The 21,577-nt window shown below is 40.7% G+C and overlaps 1 protein-coding gene across 3 annotated transcripts in view; it reads right to left on the reverse strand.

The window, feature by feature from the left end:
- Positions 1–21,577, reverse strand: part of SAMD5 (sterile alpha motif domain containing 5) — a 413,083-nt gene that overhangs the window by 339,627 nt on the left and 51,879 nt on the right. The window contains exons 2-3 of one of the 3 annotated variants that reach the window (XR_014844874.1): positions 18,946–19,606; positions 14,342–17,970 (exon numbers count right to left, since the gene is read on the reverse strand). The exons of 1 other annotated variant lie outside the window; for it this stretch is intronic. Coding sequence is in view for 1 of the 2 variants with exons in the window: in XM_005659159.4 (XP_005659216.1) it covers positions 19,544–19,606 (63 nt within the window). In the remaining variant the exon portion in view is untranslated. Of the gene's footprint in view, positions 1–14,341; positions 19,607–21,577 lie in introns of those variants that run through there. One more of the 3 variants, XM_005659159.4, reaches the window with a different exon arrangement.

Consider the following 21,577-nt stretch of genomic DNA (forward strand, 5'->3'; position numbering starts at 1 on the left):
TTCCAGAAAATTTGCCATTTTTGCAGATTTTTTTTTTAAATTCCACTTTTTTTACATAATTATCAGGGAACTCATTCTAGGGCAATGGAATCCTTCCATAAATTTCTCTTGCTCTTCATTTCACCACTCTACTTGCAGAATGGCAATAGGTTACAGACGACTTTATGAGCAGTTTTTCATTTCAGTATAGGGTTGATGGTTCCTGCATAAAAATTACCTGTAACCTTCTGGATCTATCTTTCAAGTAGTTATGCATATGATTTAATATGCTGGCCCAGACATATTAGAGTCAGCTAAATATATGGATTGTGTGTGTCAGCTCTTTCTCATAAATAATAATGTTGTACTTTCTCTCTCAAAACAATTGGCTGCCACAATGACAACTGATTGTAGGAAAAACAAAGAGAGTTTCTTGTGATGGATTCTTAATAGGTTTTAAATAATAAGAATTAGAATGTGGTAAGCTCAAAAGCATAGCAATTACATTTCGCTTGTTTAGAATGTAATCCAAATTCTCGCATTAATTCCATGCTGTGTGTTTAAATTTTGGTTCACTGAGGCTTACTGATTAGACCAGATACATCTTATAGTATTTCTTTCAATATCGAGTCTAACTCTGGTATTGGATTGAGCAACTCTTCCCTCCAGAGCCCTGATGTGGCATCTGGAGAAACAGCTGCTCTGTTTCACATTGGAGAAATATTCACATAATGAAATGTTTATGTTGAAAACTAGATATGGGTTTTATACATCCTGTTTTTGATGTCATGAAAGGGGTAGGTTATTTTAAGAAATCATTAAGTGTTTTAATGTTTAGTCATATTTTCATCTTGCATAACAAGATTTTCTCAGAAGCTAATGCCACCCAGATCTTAACCCACCCCATCCGCTGGAAGCAACTGTGTTTTCTGGCACCTGCAAAGACAATGAAGGCTTCAGCTGTGCACCGAGGCGGGTGGGCAGGCAGGCAGGCACCACAGACCCTGTCTTACACAAGCAGGTGCTCCTAACGCTGGACCTCTGGATGCAGCGCCAAGCCAATCCAAAGTCTTACTCACAGCTGAGGGGTCTACACCTTAGAAACTCAAGGATGTGTTTTGAGAGGGTTTGGGTTTTGTTTTTGTTTTTGGCAATACAAACTGCAAAGAAAGAAAGCCAAAGTGATTATCAGTCTCGTTTCCTGCTTTTAACTTACTCAAGGGGTACTTAGAGCATCTTTTGATTTTAGAGCCTCAGAACTACTTGCTGCTGAGAAATCCTTCTACAGATGACAGCAGACCTATCTCTTTCCTAAAGCCCTGGACCAGCTTCAGAAACACAGCTGACTCTATGAGTGTATTTCTATTAGGTCAAATAGAAAGATCACTTCAGGAATACAGAGAGTCTTAGCCATAAAACAAGTTTTGGCAAGGCCATCCCTAAGACAGGACTTTCTTACTATCTACCGAGCCTCTTAACTTACCTGTGGCCACATTGGTCCTCTCCATCTTAAACTGAAAGGCATCCCTCCCTCCATCTGCTCTTGGACCAAATGCCCCCTCTTCTCAGGAAACCATCCCTGGATGATATGCTCACTTCCTTTCCTGCATCTTCAACCCCTCTCTATGGACCACTCCCCCACCCCCAACAAGACCCAACTCTAACTCACCTTCAGAACTACACAAAACCAAATCCAAAACCCTCTCCACCCATCTCAGCTCCCGCCAGCCACAGCCATTCCAGCTCCCTCCCCTTCACAGACAGACCTTCTCCAAGCAGTGGCCCATGCTTGCTGCCCTCGTTTTCTCACCTCCTACCCATTCTTCAAAGCCACGTCACCTGTTCTCTCTGGAGTCTCTACTTTCTATGTCATGGGGCTTCATCTAATGGCTACTTTCCAGTTCTTCCTTAACTGGAAAATCTTTTTCCTGGAATTGTCTCTCCTTTTACCTTTGGGGACTGTCTTCTCTTGCTTTTTCCTCCTACCTGATTCAAAGCCCCTACTCTTCATTGAATGTAAATACCAATACTATGGCTATGTGCTGTCTTTCATCCTTTCCTTTTCTAACCTTACAAACTGTGTCTGGGCCATCTTATCATTACTGTAGCTTTCACTAACATGTGCCAACGACCCCCAAACATTTATCTCCAGAACAGACCATTCCTCAGAGGTGCAGACATATACCCCACATCCGACTGCATGTCTTAGCACAAAGACCTCGACATGTCCAAGATGGCACTAGATCCCTAGCCCCGCTGATGGAGTCCTGCTCTCGTGCATCCTTTAGGAATGAATGGCACCATTCAGTTCATGGAATTACCTATCAGATAACCCCTCCCTCTCCTTTGCCCCATATCCCTTAACAAGTGGGAGCCTCATAAGGGGAATCATGTCTCTTTCCAGGGTACATTTTTGTCCAAACAGAGCCACCTCTTCTCTTTTGCAATTTTTACCCTGAGATAGCCTGTTTAGAAAAGAGAGGAAGAAGAAAATTGTTCTTTTCCTAGGATAGATAATGGCAAGAGGTAGATTAAAATAAAAAGCCACAGCAGGGCTGTACCCCTGGGGTGGCATCTCTTTTCTGCCTGCTGCCAGGGCTGGAAAGCCATGTGTAGACAAAAAGTGAAGAGCAATTCGACTTTCCCGCTCCCAGATCCAGGTGAGAATTTTAAATTAAAAAAAAAAAAACCCATAGATTGGCTATGGAAAAATAATTCCAGGTACTTTAAAACTATAAACGTTGAATGTAATAATTTGCCAGACATATGATTGTCAAAGAAATAGACTATGGAGTTGAACATTTTTCGAACGTCTAGATCCATGCTGTCTAATATTCACTGCTAGCCACCTAAGACATCTAAATGGAAGTTAATTAAAATTAAATTTGCCTTCCTCAGTAGCACAAGCCATAATCTGAACATTCGGCAGTCACGTATGGCTGGTGACTACCTGACAGTGCTGGTCCAGACAAATATAACTACAGAAATGAGAATGGTGAATAAAACAAACGGAGGGGAGGTTTAACGAGAGGAAAAGGCTTGTGGTAGATGTGCCCTGATGAGACCTGTGCCTTTGGCTGTTACAGTGCAGAGGTGGTGCCAACAAATAAAGAAGAGGACGTCTCAGGGGATGCGCAGGGAAGGGCTGCCCATGAACTCACGGGATGACGATGCTCAGAAGACTAGCCTTAATATCAGCATCCTCTGGTTCCTGCTCAGATTACATCACTTCCCCCCTCCAAGACCTGAGTGGCAGTTGTCAATGCTGGGGTGCAGACCCTCAGAAGAGCTGTATACTAGTAATCTGCTGACAAGTATATTTAAAGCAGCAGGCTGTGCATAATTGTCAATTTTATGCATTAGGCTCTTCCTATCATAACCAGATTATCGTGGATTTGCATTCTAATATGTCCTCTTGAGTGAAAGAGGAAAAGAATAGCCTGCACTAAATGACCCACACCTATATTTCTTTAGAAAGACACTCTCCATGATGGCAGGACTATGTCTAGTTTTCCCTTGTACTTAGAACAGTGCCTGGCATGAGTAAGGATTCAGTACATGTTTTGTTGCATGAAAATACACTGGGTACATGAATGCCATCAGCCATGCACCTTGAGAAAGAACGCTTGGAAATATACAGTATATTAAATATATCCTCTTAGTATAATACCTGAGGCTCTGAGACCTGCTTGCAAGCTATGACAGCCGTATTTTCCTCTGATTCACCTATTTGTCCTGGGCTCCTGGGCTCCAGAGCCACTGGCCAATATCCTTTCCTCTGCAATCACCATGCATTTTCATCCCTTTAGGCCTCTGCTCGTGCAGCTCCCCATCTGGAAATCTTTCCGTCCTTCACTCCACTTCTACCCCCCAACAATCAAAATCCTAACCACCTTTTAAGACGGTTCATCTAAATCATAGACCATCTCTTTATTTCCGCAGCACGTACTAGGAATTTATATGGCACTAGTGCCATTTTGTTTTGATAGAGTTTGAATCCTCAGCACATCCACCTCCTCCCATACCCTGTAAATCCTTTGTTCATTCCTCCTTGTGTTCCCCCTGCACCCAATGTGGTACCTGCAGATGGACTTCTCATTCAATTCTTCTTAAACAAGATCATGTAGGAACTCGTTGGGTCTTAGTTCATCACACAATTTAACAGCATGGTTGTCAAACATGAAAAGGAATTCTAACGACAACTGCTAACATTTATTGGGCACTTACTACATGCATATAGCACTACACAAATAGTTCATACGATCCTGACATAGGTGAAGTCAAGGCCGCAGAGATTTAGGTGGCAGAAAGAAATGCAAACCCACATCTCTCTTCTTTCCACTGACATTTGCATTTTCCCTCCTTTGTGCTACATTTTATCATCTGTCATAAGTATGGATCAGTTTATTTTTTTCACTTTGAAGAGATTACTCTTGACGCCATGGATAAAACATGAAATGACTGGAGTTCTCATCCTGGCTCAGGGGTTAACGAATCCAACTAGGTTGCAGGTTCAATCCCTGCCCTTGCTCAGTGGGTTAAGGATCCGGCGTTGCCATGAGCTGTGGTGTAGGTCGCAGACGCGGCTCAGATCTGCTGTGGCTGCGGCTGTGGCCAGTGGCTACAGCTCCGATTGGACCCCTAGCCTGGGAACCTCCATATGCCACAGGAGTGGCCCTAGAAAAGGCAAAAAGACCAAAAAAAAAAAAAAAAACCCATGAAATGATTATTACCCACAAATAACTTTTAACCTCTGCCATAAGTTTTTCCTATGGACTCAATTTATCATTCTCTGTGTTGACTGTAACCAGTTTTATCATCCAGGGGAAACTTATGCTTAATTTTTTCTGTATCTAGACAATGCCTGAGAATAATTTTTGAATCGTGCAAAGAATAAAAGCATCCTTTATTGTGAAGACATATTTACTCCCAAGCTTTTTTATACATAATTGGTGTGAGTTTTAAAAGCTCCCTCAGAATCTCCAAGGTGAGCAGAGAGGTGTATTTATTACCCAGTGCAGGTTACCCCTCTTTTTTTTTTTTTTTTTTTTTTGGCTTTTTTTTTTTTTTTTTTTTTGGCTTTTTGGCTTTTTGCCATTTCTTGGGCCGTTCCTGGGGCATACAGAGGTTCCCAGGCTAGGGGTCTAATCAGAGCTGTAGCCACCGGCCTACACCACAGCCACAGCAACACAGGATCCGAGCTGCGTCTACAACCTACACCACAGCTCACAGCAACGCCGGATCCTTAACCCACTGAGCAAGGCCAGGGGTCAAACCCGCAACCTCATGGTTCCTGGTCGGATTCGTTAACCACTGAGCCACAACAGGAACTCCAGGTTACCCTCTTAACTTAAGGGCATGCTTCTCTGGGGAGGTGGGGATGAAAATGGGCATGGCATTTTAGGTGCTCAACATCATTTACTGTTTATAAAGTCAGGTAAATTATATATAAGTAGACCCCAAACAGTCTACTAACACCACAATTAAGCAGCAGAGTATCAAAATGATTAAACTTTAGGCAAATATTAATAAGAGTCAAAAAAAATCTAAAGGCAAGATTCAAAAAAGCTATAAAGTCGAGGGGCAATAAACTTCAGATGTAAAGTTACCTACACCGCTTGCTTGGCCTCCCTCATGTCATTCCAGGAAGTGGGCTTTATAAATGTGTTCCAACTTCTCTCCGTAGTATGATACAGTCAGAGGCTTTGCCTGATTCGTAACATTGCATTTAACAGATGTATCATTTTGATAGATTGGGCTTTTTAATTTTTTCATTTTTCGCTTTTTTAGGGCCGCACCTATGGCGTAAGGAGTTCCCAGGCTGGGGTAGAATCGGAGCTCAGCCTACACCACAGCCACAGCAACACAGGATCCAAACTACATCTTCGACCTACACCATAATTCACAGCACTGCTGGATCCTTAACCCCCTGAGCGAGGCCAGGGATTGAACCTGTATCCTCATGGATCCTGGTCGGGTTCGGTACTGCTGAGCCACGATGGGAACTCTGGACTTTTTAAATAGTATACTCCATGTTAGAAGCCCTCACTGGTTTATTCTTTTCCAATTATTGCTTGAGATTACACTATGATTTGTGTTATAAAAACACTAAACACTAGATTTATATGTATATTCAGTTGCTATGTGCTTTTTTGAAGCGCATTCATCAAAATCACATACACCCTGGCTATTTTCCTCACTGAAAATGGCTACTTTGGTTTATATCAATGATGTCTCTGGAGATTTTAAATCTAAGTAGAGATTTAATTTTTCATTCAAAAATCACTTTTTTGCCAACCCTTTCCTGACACCTCCCAAATCTAGGAAATGTGCCAAGGTTTTCAGAAAATATATTTACTTATTCTTCAAATGTACTTGGAAGGAGATTAAAGCATAGATAAATAAAAGCAGATGAATAGGACTTGTGGGCTAAAAGAGATATATTTGATTCATTTTGCTGTCAGTTCCAAGAAAGGGAGAGAGAAAAAGAAAGAAGGAAAGAAGACAGGCTCAAAAATTTTAGGCAACAGTTTTAATGTTTCTTAAACTATGTCTTAATCGATAACATCTATCAAATGTTTGAATGAGCTTGTCTTTTTTTAAATTAGAAATCACCCTAATTCTATTTTATTTTATTTTGGCTGGGCCTGCAGCATACGAAAGTTCTCAGGCCAGGGATCGAACCCTCACCACAGCAATGACAATGTCAAATCCTTAACCGCTGGGCCACCAGGGAACTCCACTTCTTTGTCTTAACATGTATAGAAATACTGTTCTGTTTTGTATTTGGTGGGGGCAAGGAAGTAATTTTTTAAAGGGAATATTTCTAACGCTAAGACCGGGATTTTATCAAGATGAGAGCCATTGGAAGTTATAGCTTATCGTGTATCTATTGGTTCATTCAAAGTACAGAAGGTACTAGGTTTTCCCAACCAAAGGTCCACTAAAAAATATTTGATCACTAAATACTTCAGTTTAGACATCATGGAGAATATTCACAAACATTTGGAAATGTTTGGACCTGGGTATGAAACTGCTTACTGGCTTTTCTAAGTTAAAAATAAGTTAAAGATTATCGATGACTTAAAACAAAAAGAATCAATTTGCATAATAGAAAATGACAGGGGGTGGGGGGCTTCAATAATTCCAAAGTGTTTACTCTCCGCTCAGAATGTATAAGGAGATTCAAATGGCAAATTATTACGCCTTAGCACATGCATGGAGGAGGAGAAAGGCAATTAAAAGCCAGCGTAATAAAACTGGTCTTCGTTTCGAGGTACCTGATATATGCAGTGTATTCTCGGGGTACAGCTAAGGATCACAAGCATATCTTTAATAAATCTAAAGACATGTAGGATAAAAGACGTGCAATGAAGGTCCTAAGGAACTTAACTCTCTGAGTCTTAGTTTCCCCACCTGTAAAATGGAGCAGTAATAGCAATTACTTTATTGGGTTATTATAAGGATTAAATGCAATTTGTATTCAGCTTTTGCTCTGACTGGTGAAAATACTTGGTATTTTTTTTTCACCAAGGCCATTCATTAGGGAGTTCCATGTTCCTCTCTCCCTGGTCCCAAGGCTCCACCCTCTTCCCACCTGACCATGTATACGCTGAGCACAAGGAATGGGAGCCCGGTAGCTCCTGAAGATATTTGGAAACGTCAAGTATTTTCACAGGGTTCTAATATTTAGGGATCAAATAGTAATCAGGAGCTGCCACTCAGAATTCTAATTACAAGATAGAGGATTTCTTACTCTGAAGCATTAATGAGAACAAACTCCTGCTTCAAATAGGGGGCAGGTGCATTGGTGTTATGATGGTGGACTCTGTAATGGGCATCGTTATTAAAGTACTCAAAATAAAAATAAAAAGTTATTATTATTCCATGGGGGAAGGTGCTAAATTCTATAAAATAATATTTAAAGCACTGTTTAAAGGCTCTCCCTGAGCCAGAGATCCCCATGAAATACATAGTAAGCCAAATGTGCCAATATGTATTATGTGACTATAGGTTAAAGCAGGTCAAGGAGCCACTGGACAATAATATTAGCGTAGACTCAACTACTAAAAAATCCAAAAGAATTTCTTATTGAGTCTAAAGTTGTTACAGGCAAAACTACTAATACCTAACTATCAACAAAGTAGAGGGTCAGAAAGTAAAGTGAGTTGGGAGGTTATATTGTCCTTGTGACTTGACATACAAGAATACTTCATGGGTTTGAATGTGCACATGTCGCATTTCAACATGATGACACTGGGGTGGAGAACAACAGGGGAGGAGGGAGCCAGAGTTGATTCTGATGGTGCCTAGCAATACAGCCGCCACCAGATACACATGTGCAAATGCAGATACCATTGCTGGTGGCACAGCTGCAGAGCCGCAAGCCCACATTTCCGCTGAGAAACCATTTAGTGACCATTTGAAGAAAGAATGAGACGCTGTCGGGAAATCTGCAGACACCTGCAGGTAAGATCAAGATAGCACCAGCATCTAAACTGACAGGAGGGATGGAGGAAATCCAGAGATGACAGAGGCGGCGCCTTCAGACAGGTGCATTAGCCACCTCCTGGCCACAGGATGACACTGTGAGGACAGACCTGAGTCCAAAAGTGACTCAGAAGAATCTACCTAGAAAAACGCTGAAGGCTTGCCTCATGCTTACTTAGCTTAACTTTTAGAGTTATGCACATCTGAATGATAAACCATCAACATCATGTATAAGGAAGTCTAAGACGGCGCTGTCAATAAGTTGAAAAGAAAAGTCTTAAACGAAAAGCAGTATCAGGTACTAGTTGAACATTTCTTCTTTCTTGGATGCTCACTAGTGGTCTTACCTCTATGGCACCTTAGACTTGCAGGTGTATTTCGCACCTTCTTCACCCTGTCTCCTGACCCTTCAAGCACTCCTTCTTTTATGATAAACCCTACTCTCCTCCGTCTGTCTGCCCTCCTACTTTTTAATTTATGGCTCTTATATTCGGTCTCACAATAATTTCGCCCCATAAACCAAACATCAAGGCTAAAAGGACAGGCTTCTGCGGAGATTCAAATTCCAGCTCTCCTGGTTACTTGCTGCATGGTCTTAGGTAAATTTCCAAAAACCCAGCTCTCTCTCTCTTTATTTTGTCTTTTTTTTTTTTTTTTTTTTTTAGGGCCACATCCATGGCATGTGGAAGTTCCCAGACTAGGAGTTGAATCAGAGCTACAGATGCCGGACTATGCCACCGCCACAACAAAGCCACATCTGAACTGTGTCTACAACCTATACTGCAGCTCACGGCAACACCAGATCCTTAACACACTGAGTGAGGCCAGAGATTGAACCCGAGTCCTCATGGATACTAGTTGGGTTTGTTACCACTGAGACATAATGGGAACTCCGGCCCCAAACCCACCTTTACTTCAGTTTCCTCAGCTGAAGAATGCAAATAATGATCACATCTTCCTCATGGGGAGTTCATGGTGGTGGAGCAGTTAGGATTTTCACTGCTGCGGCCCAGGTTCAATCCCTGGTCTGGGAACTGAGATCCCATATCACACCACGGCCAAAACCCCAAAAAACACATCTACCTCATGGGGTGGTCGGGAAGATTAAATGAGAACATGCATGGGAAGTGCTTCGTTCTGTCCTAGGCACCGTATTAAATGTCCTTTTACGTGTCGGCAACTTTATGTTTTAATGTTGTCTGTAATGAAGAACACGAGCTTTTTTCTAATCGATTTGGAAAACAACTTTAGTTCATGAGTCACAAATCTTTCTTCTACGTCCTACCTCTCCACTTCCTACCTGCCAATACTGCCTACCTGATCAGTAGGAAGGACTTGTGTTCCTTCAACGTGAGACCTTCTATCAATTATCCAAGAAGTTAGTTTGCTCAATTTCTTTTTTTTCCCTCTTTTTTCTTTTTTGGTCTCCCCGAGGCGTATAGAGTTCCTGGGCCAGGGATCAGATCTGAGCAGCAGGATCTGAGGTCGCAGTTGTGACCTACACCAGATGCAGCCATGCCAGATCCTCAACCCACTGTGTCCAGCTTGGGTTCGAACCTGTGTCCCAGCACTCAAGACCCCGCAGATTCCATTGCACCACAGTGGGAACTCCAGTTTGTTCAATTTCTACAAGACCTCTTGGAGGGAGTTTTATTAACCTCCCTTTTCAGATGACAAAACAGTCCAGAAAGAGTTGAGTAACCCACCTAAGGTCACTTGGCCAGGCATGGGGAATCGGAATTTGCATCCACGTCTTTGTGCTTCCAAAGCCTTAATACTCTTTCCCTCCTTCCATGGAATGCACACATTTTAGCAGAACAAAAGAAAGACAAGGCATGTGGTCACTGTAGTGTTACAAGTTTCCTTCTAGATCAAGCGATTATAATTCTTGGGGCTCTCTGGGAGACAGACTGAATGACCCTAGACTGACTATTCTTAATCACGCCACTCTTTTTTTTTTTTTCTCTTTTGCCTTTGCTATAAAAGTAATCTTTAGGGAAGAAATAATTATATCCAGGGACAAAATCATGGGTCATATATTTATATTACACATATCTAGAAGGTGGTGTGTCCAAAATGCAACTAAAGAAGGAAGTTACTGTTTGTGTAGAATGGGCTATCAAAATATCTTTGTATTTTGTCTGCTAGCACTATACACTAGCATACATATGATAAGTACACTCATCATAGTTTGATTAGCTTTAATTGCAAGAATAGATTGATCTTTTATTAGTTTTAATTGCAAGAACAATTAATTATCCCTCTCACCCTTCAAGTTAGGAAAATACAACCAAAATAAAATCATAATTCAAACAGTGTGCCATTTTAGTGCTTTCAGATGCCATCAAATTACAATATTTAACACATTTCTGTAAAAGAAAACCTAAATGAGCATGTAAATTTTTATTTTATCAAATATTTGCATTTAGAGTTTTATACAAAAGAAAACAGAGACACCAGAGGACTTAATAAAAACAAAATCACACCCCAAGGTGAACTTGTGATAAAGAGAAATTTGGTTTCCCGAGTCTGAGAGTGAAAGGCATATTCTTTGAAACCCAAAAGCCATCGAATTCCTGCAAGGTCTCTGAGACCAGGAAATACCCTGGTAGAAAAAGTGATACAACTTCAGGATTCAGCATCCTCAGGCATGTGGGAAAGTTCCCTTGGTTCTTCATTCATTCGACAATATTATTGAGCACCTACAATGTGCCAGGAAATACACCAGAACTACGGAAGCACTAAGCAGGCAACATCCGGCGAGGGGGCGAACCAGATACGTTCACAGCCCCAGGAGGTTGTAGTGAAAACCAGACCATATTGCTCTGTGACTCTCTTGTAGAGGACATGACATTATTCCCAGATACCTTCAGTTTTCCAAACTTTTCACAGGGCAGGTTTAGGTAACACTGTCCCCACTGGACTCTTTTACAGACCTAAGAGCAGTGAAGAGGTAGAGGAAGTGTTTAGACAGCTACTCACCAGGAAAACCAAGACTGGGTTGGATCAGGGCTTCTGATTTATAGGTCAGGATTTAGGGGAACAATAAATGTATATTCTTCACTCAAAACAGCTATTTTTGCCCACACTATTAGGTAGACTGACTTAGTTCCAAAATGAACCTGAAGTTAAATTGATGGAGCCCAACAGATGTAAAAGAACACACACTAAATGCATATATAATTCACGATTGGGGCTTAGTATTCAAGCAAGAGACAGATGAGATTCTGCAGACATCCTGTTAATGGTACATGGATATAATAAAGTAGAGAAAGCTGCCCAGAAAGTGTCCATAATTATATGCACAGACTCTGTCCTCAGAGTAACTCTAGCGTGGGGAAGGAGTGAGTTTTTCACTTAAAATTGTTCAAGATTTCTCTTTTGAATTAAAAAATCCTCAGTGGAGCAGCATATGGCCTGGAATGAGACTAAAAGGTATTCATTTCCCAGATTCGGTTGACAGATTTTAAAGGCTGCCTTAGGTGAAGTGATTTTTATTAATGACACAAACCATCCTCTTCTTTGTCAAACGTTCCTTACTTGGGATCTCAGCTGCATGCTCAAATTTCCCCTTTTTAAAAAATGCATTTTAATGCTGCCAACCAACATTATGGACTTTTCTAAATATGCCTGAGAGATCACAGAAGATGTGAGGCATGAGATTTTAGAGCTGAAAGATGACCTTTTTTTGTTTGGTTTTGTTGTACTTCTAAAGGCTGCACCTGCCGCATATGGAAGTTCCCAGGCTAGGGATTGAATCAGAGCTGCAGCCGCAGGCCTACACCACAGCCTCGGCATTGCAGCTCCAAGCTGCATCTGCAAACTATGCCACAGCTTGCCCAGTGCCAGATCCTTAACCCACAGAGTGAGGTCAGGGATCAAACCCACATCCTCACAAGCACTAGTTGGATTCCTAACCCACTGAGCCACAATGGGAGCTCCAAGATTACATTTTCTTACCAAAATGCTGGCCCCTGCAGAACCCTGGGGCTGGCAGGAGCTTTAGTTTATGAACAAAAGCATTCTAAGGCTAGGTCTTGAAAACCACGAACCTAAGCTGAAATTAAGGCCAGTCTAGAAAGCTGGCACTTTTTTTGAGGATGCCACAAATCCCTTTAAGTTTACTGTCTAGGATCTGACATCGGACAAAAGGCCAGGATTAGAGGACCTAGGAAATCCTCAACTGTCCATCACCAGCCAATGTCACAGGAGGTGCGCCACACACTTTGGGTCCCTTAGTGTCCTAATGACACAACTTCTGAATCTGTCTGGGTCATCCTCAGGTCCCTTTTCATTTCTAAAAATAAAAATTTTACGTATTTCTTCCTAATACTTCCTCCGCATCTTCCTTGCTTTAAATTTACTTTCTTCTCATATTCAGCACGAAGCGAAACAGCTATTCATCCTCATCCAAACATATCACAGGATGTCATTTATACAGAACCCAAAACACTATTGAAAAACTTCTTTGACTTCATGTTTGAGATGTTGCCAAGCATGTGCTAATTATTGTGCCAAACATTTGCAACGATTATTCCATTTGCTCAAGGTCCTGAAGGCAGAAAGTGTTAAGGCTGGGATTGAAATCTTAATATACAAATCATACATGTATATTATACGTCAAATCCTAAACAACAGAATTTCTCATGACCCCTGAGATTCCACTTGACCTATAGCAGAATCGCAACCACCTTTGGGTCATGGAGATTCAGGGAGTATGGGAGCCACAGCAGGATCCTATGCAAAGAAATTCCACATATGTCCCCTCTTACTGCCTACTTTGTCCCACCTCCCACTGGGGGCGGGGGGGAGCAGGGCCACAATTACCATCACAGAATTGTATATATCACTCTCAAAATTCAAAAGTGGGGTGGGGGGAGAAGGGAGAAAGCCCACCACTTACACATACACACCCATCACACAAAAGCACCCAAGCAAACTGCATTAGCCATTTATCTGAATTTTGCATGCCATGTGGGGAGCTTGGCTTTCCTCCCCTCTTCTGAGTTAGCACTCTGATTTCCCATGCAAACCATAATGCCCTAGGACCAAAAACATTTATATACTGTCCATTTAAATAACGTACATACTCTACCCCATTCATCGAAATGTAAACGACTCACAAAAGAGCCAAGGCGGAACTGCTGTGAAAGCTGTAGCATTTATTGAACAGAGGACATATGTCTGCAAATCACAACACTGCCTGGGCGTACATTCCAGGGTTCATAACGCGGTTCCAACTCCACTTTCCACAGTGCCTTCTCCCACAGTCCCTTCTAAAAAGTCACTGAAAGGCAAAAGGTGTCAATTGCAAATGCATGCACAAAACCACACTGCAACTTTGGTTTAGGAGGAACCTCTGCTCTATCACTTAGATGGGCACAAGGTGATTCTGCAGGCCCCTGCACACAATTCCGTGTGGGCAGAACTTTTCAAAGACTAATGTTTCAGGGACCCACAGAGCATCTATGAATATTGTCCAGCTCAGAAGCAAGGTAGCAACTTCCATAAACATCTGAATTTTTAACATTTGCCCCAGTCAGTATACCATCGTCCCCTCAAAGATATTCAACACATTTCATTCTTTGAAACAACAAGGGAAAATTCATCTGACAAAGGGCATGATACGGAGTACATCTGTAAGAGACATTTCTCATCTCAAACAATGTTTAATAGCAACTTTTTTCCTTTTGTTCCAGTGGAAGAAATTTTGGCCAAACTGTCCAAAAAGAAAAAAATACCGCCGAGCTCCTGAGGTAGAATTTAACCTCTCATTTTCCTCTAAACGTTAGCTTTTACCAATAACAATAAAAAAAATGAAACTTCATTTGAGTATTTAAGCAATTTAAAAGAAAATATGTATTTGGATAAGTTTTTTTTTTAATTGAGAAACAATATTTATTACTCCAAATCATGCTGATACAATTAAATATCCACATTGGTAAGATGAATTTGGACTTTTACTTCAAATTATATACAAACATTAAACCAGAAGGAATCATAAGTTTTTTTAAAATGTTATGTTATTTGTTTTTCAGAACTACCATTCTAGCTTTTTTTTTTTTTTTGCCTTTTATGGAAATATCTAAAATAGTAATCATGGAATAGAAAGTAATTTGATTTTATCCCCTCAGAGATTAAGAATAGAAAGCTGAAGAGGGTTTTCTAATCGAAGAATCTGATAGTGTAAAACATCTGATGTAAGAATACTTAATTGATGACCACTGGGACCATTAATAAGAATGAAATTAGAAAATGTATGGGCAAAAGCCTCACTGATTCCCTTTGCCCTGCACAACTTAATTTACTACAGCATCTATGTCGGCTTTATTCTAAGCACAAGTCATCAGCTTGTCTCTTTTAAGAATTCCCTGTTACTTGGCCCTAGGTCTAAATGGAGAATTGGGCTTGGCTTTTTTTTTTTTTTTTTTTTTTGGCCACGCCTGCAGCATGCGTAAGTTCCCTGGTCAGGGACAGAACCTGAGCCACGACAGTGACAACACCAGATCCTTAACCTGCTAAGCCACCAGGGAACTCCCGAGAAGTGGTTATTTTTAAGGTGAAGTTCTTGCTCATTTCTTACAGGTGTCTCAGGATACAATTTTCTGCTCTTTAGTCCTCATTTACTTTGAAATTCAGCAATCTTCCACCTGCCTGTTTGGCATGTAATTACATATTACATGTAAGAATGAACCATCTTGTCCAAGAATTTCATTTTCTTCAGTCTTCCTGTGTGTCATCCTCCAGGGCCCGTGCAAGGGTCCTGTTTACAACGCCCACGCTCTTCACGGAGGATGATCCAGACAGGCAGGTGCATCCTGTCACTGGCACATCTGGTTTCTCTTCACAGAGAAAAAGAGTCTGTTGATCGACCATTATCGGCTTCTTGTCTTGGCTGGATCCACCACAGAAAAGGCTATGGGAGAATGCCCACTGGCACGCCTAACTTGTAAATCACAGTCATAAAATCAGAGGAAAAATCACACACCACTCACTAATTTGTATGCCAAATTTATAAATCTAAAGTTTTTATAGAAAGAGGCAACTTAGGAGTACCCACTTTGGCTCAGCAGGTTAAGAACACAACACAGTGTCCGTGAGGACATGGGTTCGAATCCAGGCCTCACTCAGTGGGTAAAGGATCTGGCATTGCTGCAAGCTATGGTGTAGACGCAGAAGTGGCTTGGCTCTGGTGTTGCTGTGGCTGTGGCATAGACTGCCAGCTGCAGTTCTGATTCGACCCCTAGCCTGAGAACTTCCATATGCCACAGGTGTGGCCCTAAAAAGAAAAAAAAAAAAAAAGAGGCAACTTAAAGGAATACTGTTATGTGTGTCTCTGTGACTATTTCGGCATTGAAAAGTCCTGGCCTTAGGATTGCTCACTGTTCTTAAAAATCATGTTCTTTTTATTCGATCAATAAACACTTAACTTCTACCATGGGCAAGTCACAGGAACCTTGGTTTATCCTTCCTAAAAGAAAGCAAAGGGCCTCATACTGAGTTTAAGGCAGTAATAAGAACATGTCTATTTATGCCTGAGTGTTCGAGTCAGCTTTAAGGCAGTCTCTCTCATATGAGAGGAAAAAGATGCAGGGAAAGAAGTGAGGCACTGCGAACCTACTATGCATCCAACACCAAGCCAAGAACTGGGTGGGTGTATATTGCAGAACTCTTAAGTTTCTCAAGAACTATGGCAGGGTATTTATTCTTCCCATTTCAAGGACAAGGATTAAAAAGCTTTGATAAGTTTAAGACGTGTTCAAAATCATTCCCCATGCTACACTATAGCCGATGCTCTTAGCTGATACACCGCAGGAAGAGCAATCCATGTGATCCTGGAATTTCAAAGCAGATCTGAGGGACTCCCAAATAACAACGTATTGTTTTGGTCATTAATTCTACAACGCAAGATGCTGTAAATTTCTCTGGACTGAGAAATTGCGTGAGTACAGCTTTTCTATGTTACTGTAAATTCCTTTGGTGAGGAAGAAGCCCTTAAATTATGCATTCCCTATGCCAAGAAACATGTGAGTAAAATCTTCCTTCACTTCCCCAAAAAAAAGTTTTTAATGAAATGAAGAACACTTTGCTATAATCCTGCCAATTCCTCAGTATTAAGAAGTAAAAGTCTATAACAAACCTCTCTTGATATTTTAGGAAACACAAAATCAAGATAATCCTCCAGTTTTGATAATATATTTGTCCCTCAGCAATTTCCTTTGTCTTAAAAAATTAAGGATATTATGAATATTCGATAAAGGAAAAAACACTGTGAAAAAAATTACTCTTATTGAGCGTAATTACCTCCAAACACAATTCATCTTTCTCTTACATCTTATATTCTAACTCTTACCTCATCTTCATTAATGAAAAGGAATTAATGCGCTTGCTTGAATAGTTCTCTGCTTATTTTAAAGTTTGCTTCCTCTAGCTTTAGGGAGGAAGTCTTTAATATTCATTGGCTGTTTCACTGTTCGAGATTGTGCCTCTTAATTTTGGCAGAGGGTTATTATTTTCAAACTCCAACAGCAGACACAGAAAGAAGATTTAAATTTGGCAAAATAATTGAAGCTAGACATTATACAGATAGAAAACTTGACATGACCGAGGAACCCCCTTTTTGGTTGCAGTAGAGTGTATCATAATGCCCAGCGTGAAAATAATAGATTTTTCAGAAACCGAGTCCTTTCTACTAACAGTTCAACAAATGCATATACATGTACATCTGTGAAATAAATCTGCCACAGATGCTGCACCTGGAAATGAGGTCTCGAACAGGAAGCCATTTGTTATCACAATAAATTATATCTATAATCTGTAGACACCCCCACTCCTTAAAAAAAAAAAAAACTAACTTGGAAATTTTAAAGACTCTAGTTCACTTGAAAAAAAAATGATGAAAGGTTGATCAGAGTGTAATTCTTACAAAACTACGAGCTCTAATATGAAGTTTAAAAGACAATGTATACATGCTTTGAGAGCTTAATTTCCTTGCCTCTGTACTTAAGAATGAGACTTATTTTACCCAGTGTCCCTCTAGAAGTAGCTAAACTATATACACATTTTAGATTTTTAAAGCAGTATTGTGATAATATCACTGTAACCCATTCCTAGGGACCGGTATACACAAGGGAGAAATAAATGCAAATTTCTTTTTCTTTGAGAGTTCCCTACGCTTGAGCATCACCATGTCATGTAAACATACATCTCTTACTTACTTCTGAGGAGTAAGTACAGGGAAGATTCTGGAATACAGTACTGTCCAGCTGCTTGATCTGCTCAGATCACCTTTTAACTAAGTTTTTGGTCCTGTCTGTATGGTTGTATTTTCTAAGCAGAAAATAAAGCTGCCAACATTCAAAGACAAGAACAGTGGGAATTAGAAAACCTCTTGGAGTTCTCATCATGGCACAGTGGAAATAAATCTGACTAGGAACCATGAGGTTGTGGGTTTGATTCCTGGCCTTGCTCAGTGGGTTAAGGATCCAGTGTTGCCATGAGCTGTGGTATAGGTCGTGAGCTGTGGTGTAGGTCACAGACATGCCTCAGATCTGGCATTGCTGTGGCTCTGGTGTAGGCCAGCAGCTGTAGTTCCGATTAGACCCGTAGCCTGGGAACCTCTATGTGCTGCAGGTGAGGCACTAAAAAAAAAGGCAAGAAAGAAAACCTCATCTTAATTTCCTCCCCCCACCTCCTTCTTCTCTCGTTTTTGGAGATATGGGGCTCTTAATGCCCAATGGGCATTCCTTGCTGCCCGAAGGCCTGAAGTCATAATTTGGGGAGGGAGGTGTGACAGTGGCCAGTGTGGCAGTGTCAGGGGTGAAGAAAACTAGCCATCAAGTTACACAGCTGGCTCTTGCTCAATGTACATCAGAATAAGACACTTGTACAGGTCCTAACACTAAACTTCAGCCTGATTAAATTTTAAAAGAGAAGTTAGAAAAAAGGTTCTTCCTTTGCTCATATTCAGTAGTTCATCAGCTTTTATCACTGTACCTATGTATGAAATAACTATATAAAGCACCTTAAAACAAGAATTCCTTCACCAAACTACTCTATATTGAATTACATAAAATATCCAACCTATAAAACACAATCCTATATGAAACGAAAAAAATATATGTTTTTTTGTTCATTTTTTGCTTTTCTTTTTTAGGGCTGCACCTGCAGCACATGGGTGTTCCCGGGCTAGGGATCGAATTGGAGCTATAGCTTCCAGCCTACACCACAGCCACAGCAACGCCAGATCTAAGCCGTGTCTGTGACCTACATCACAGCTCACAGCAACACTGGATCCTCAACCCGCTGAGCGAGGCCAGGGATTGAACCTGTGTCCTCATGGATACTAGTCAGATTCCTTTCTGCTGAGCCACTACGGGAACTCCAAAAAAAAAAAATATGTTAAGATACAAAATTTAAGTGATTATTTTCAGAGTTCCCTGGTAGTTCAGTGGGTTAAGGATCCAGTGTTGTCACTGCTGTGGCTAGGATGTGATCCCTGGCCTGGGAACTTCTGCATGCCTCGGGAGCAGTCGAAAAAATTAAAATAATAAAATGACTATACTCAAGTGAAAGATCATTTTGGAAATGATGTAATGCCTAGCTAATGGCAGAAAACTTTTGGTCTTATATTACACTTAAACATGGAAACGCTATAAAATTTGGTTGTGATGATTGTTGTACACCTATAAATGCAATAAAGTTCATTAAGTAATAAAAAACTAAGTCAGTACCCAAATGCTTAGCTACCTTCATTTACTTTTGTGAAGAAGCCGTAGTATGGGGGACAGAATTCCAAAACAAGCAGAATCCCAACATTACAATGGTGTATCTTTAAAACATGAACTCAGTACTTCCTTGTGTGTGATATTTCACTGCCTTTTCTCTAGCTATTGTCAGTTTGTTACCCAATGAACTAGGTTGATTATTCCAGAATTTTTCCAAGCAAAAAGTTAAGCTGATGAGTATATCCATGGTCATCATCCATCTCCCTTTTTGAAAGAAGGTTCTAAATATGCCCTTTTCCAGTCTTCAGGCACCTCATCAGTCCTCCACGGGTTCTCAAAAATGATATCTAGCGGTTCTGTGATGACTTCGGCCAATTCATTAAGTACGCTAGGATGCCAGCCATTGGGACCTGTGGATTTGAACATATCGGGGTTATTTAAGTTCTCCTTTACCCATTCTTCCCCTAGTCCATCATGGATTCCTGCTCCAAAGTTTAAGTCACACTTTTCTCTTTCTGGTTACTGTCTGGATTTTTGCAAACGAGCTTTAAAGTCTCTGTTTTTTAATCCATCAGTTTTCTCTTTGAGGCTAACAAATGAAAAATGTGCTTTGTTCTTCTCAAGCCTACGTCCTGTTTTTTAAAAAGGCCCCCTTGGAGTTCCCACTGGGGTGCAACAGGATCAGCACCATCTCTGCAGCACTGGGGCATAAGTTTGATCCCTGGCCCAACACAGTGGGTTAAGGATCCAGCATTGCCACAACTGCAGTTTAGGTCACAACCGCAGCTCAAATCTGATCCCTGGCCCAGGAACTTTGGTGGGGCAGCCAAAAAGTTAAAAAAAAAAAAAAAAAAAAAAAAAAAAAAAAAAAAAAGCCTCCTTCTCTTTCCTTTCATGTTTCTTAGAAGAAAAGGAAAGTTAAAAAAAAAGAAAGAAAAAGTGTATCTTCTAATACTTTGCCTTCCTAAGCCATCTCCCTCAATTCTACCCTTTGGCGGCCTTAACATATAGGAACAGTCAATATACTGTGAAACATTTCAAAGGCCACCTTGCTCATGCTCAGAGAGAACACATCTCTCTAGCTCGCCCGTGCAAGGGCTAATTCAAAAGGCACCTTCCCAAGTTAAAAAAAAAAAAAAAAGACAATCATCTTTAATCGCAAGCATTTGTATGCATAAACAGTAACTTTTTCACATAGGCATTTAAAAAGCATAGTTGTGCATGAGTTGGAAAGAGATGAATAAGGCTTTCTCACCAAGCACGTAACCTAGTAGAATTCCTCTGCTATTGTGTGGTCATCAGCACCAGTGTTCAGGGATTGATATTACACTAACTATCTCTAAGCTCTGAGCGGTGCTGACAGTTTTAACCCCTTCATGGCCACTACAATTCCTTTGAAATTAAAAGACAGCAACAGTTTCCGGCCCATCAGTCACAGTTATGCCCTGGGCCAAGAATCCCTTGACAGATCAAGAATGGACAAAGGAGAAGGAAAAAAGAGTGCAAAGGAAGAATGAGGATGCCTGGGTCTCTCCCACGATTTTTGATATGACAGGCAGACTGTGCTGCTTGGATTCAACCATTTACTTATTTTTTAACTGGAAAAGCTTTGGGAAAACAGCAAATCAATCTTGCTCTCTTTCGTTTTTGTAGTCTTATATGTGTTTCTCCCAGTTTTATCTCTTGCAAAAAAATATCATATTGCAGGCACTATGAAAAGACTTAAGAAATAATTCTGCGCTTTTCTCTAGGGTATAATAATTTGTTTTAGCGTGTGTCATTTTCACCCCTGCTCAAACAGCCACTTGCTGATGGAAATATGTTAACTAATATGTCATTATTAATTACTTTGGGTAATATCATCTGGCAATTGCATCTAACTGGATAGAAAGTATTACTATCCATGCCCAGGAAGTTTCTTTCTCCAGACAATGAAGCTATTTGCAGGCCTTTTGTCCCCCTGTAAGACCAAGTAATAATATCTTACTACTCACTAATACACTCAAGTAGTCAGTCATTCAAATAAACCCATACCCAAGCCACTGAATGTCTCTATGAAAAGCTAACTCATGTTGTCAGAAGCTATGAAAAAGTAATTTTCAATCTATGTCGACAAACTAAATTTTGAGTGGGGGGGGGGATGTTACCTTAACAGGAAGAAGGTAAAATTGTTTCATTTTTAATGCTCTAATAAAGGAATGAATGAAAAGGCACTGCAACAAAAATTGTATTGGCTACATAGTGCAAGAGAACTTGCTATTTCTTCCTGAAAATCCAGAAAGAGCCTCAGCTTACAGCATCAGGGTTGCTAAAATCTTGGAAGACTACAGTTGGATTTTGAAGGAGTCACAAAGGGAGGAGGCAGCATCTCGAGAACATTC

Source organism: Sus scrofa, chromosome 1 (assembly GCF_054392235.1).
Source record: "Sus scrofa isolate SSC_HxYL_T2T_F1_AM1 chromosome 1, Sscrofa_HxYL_maternal_Yorkshire_Landrace_v2.0, whole genome shotgun sequence".
Classification (NCBI taxonomy): domain Eukaryota; kingdom Metazoa; phylum Chordata; class Mammalia; order Artiodactyla; family Suidae; genus Sus; species Sus scrofa.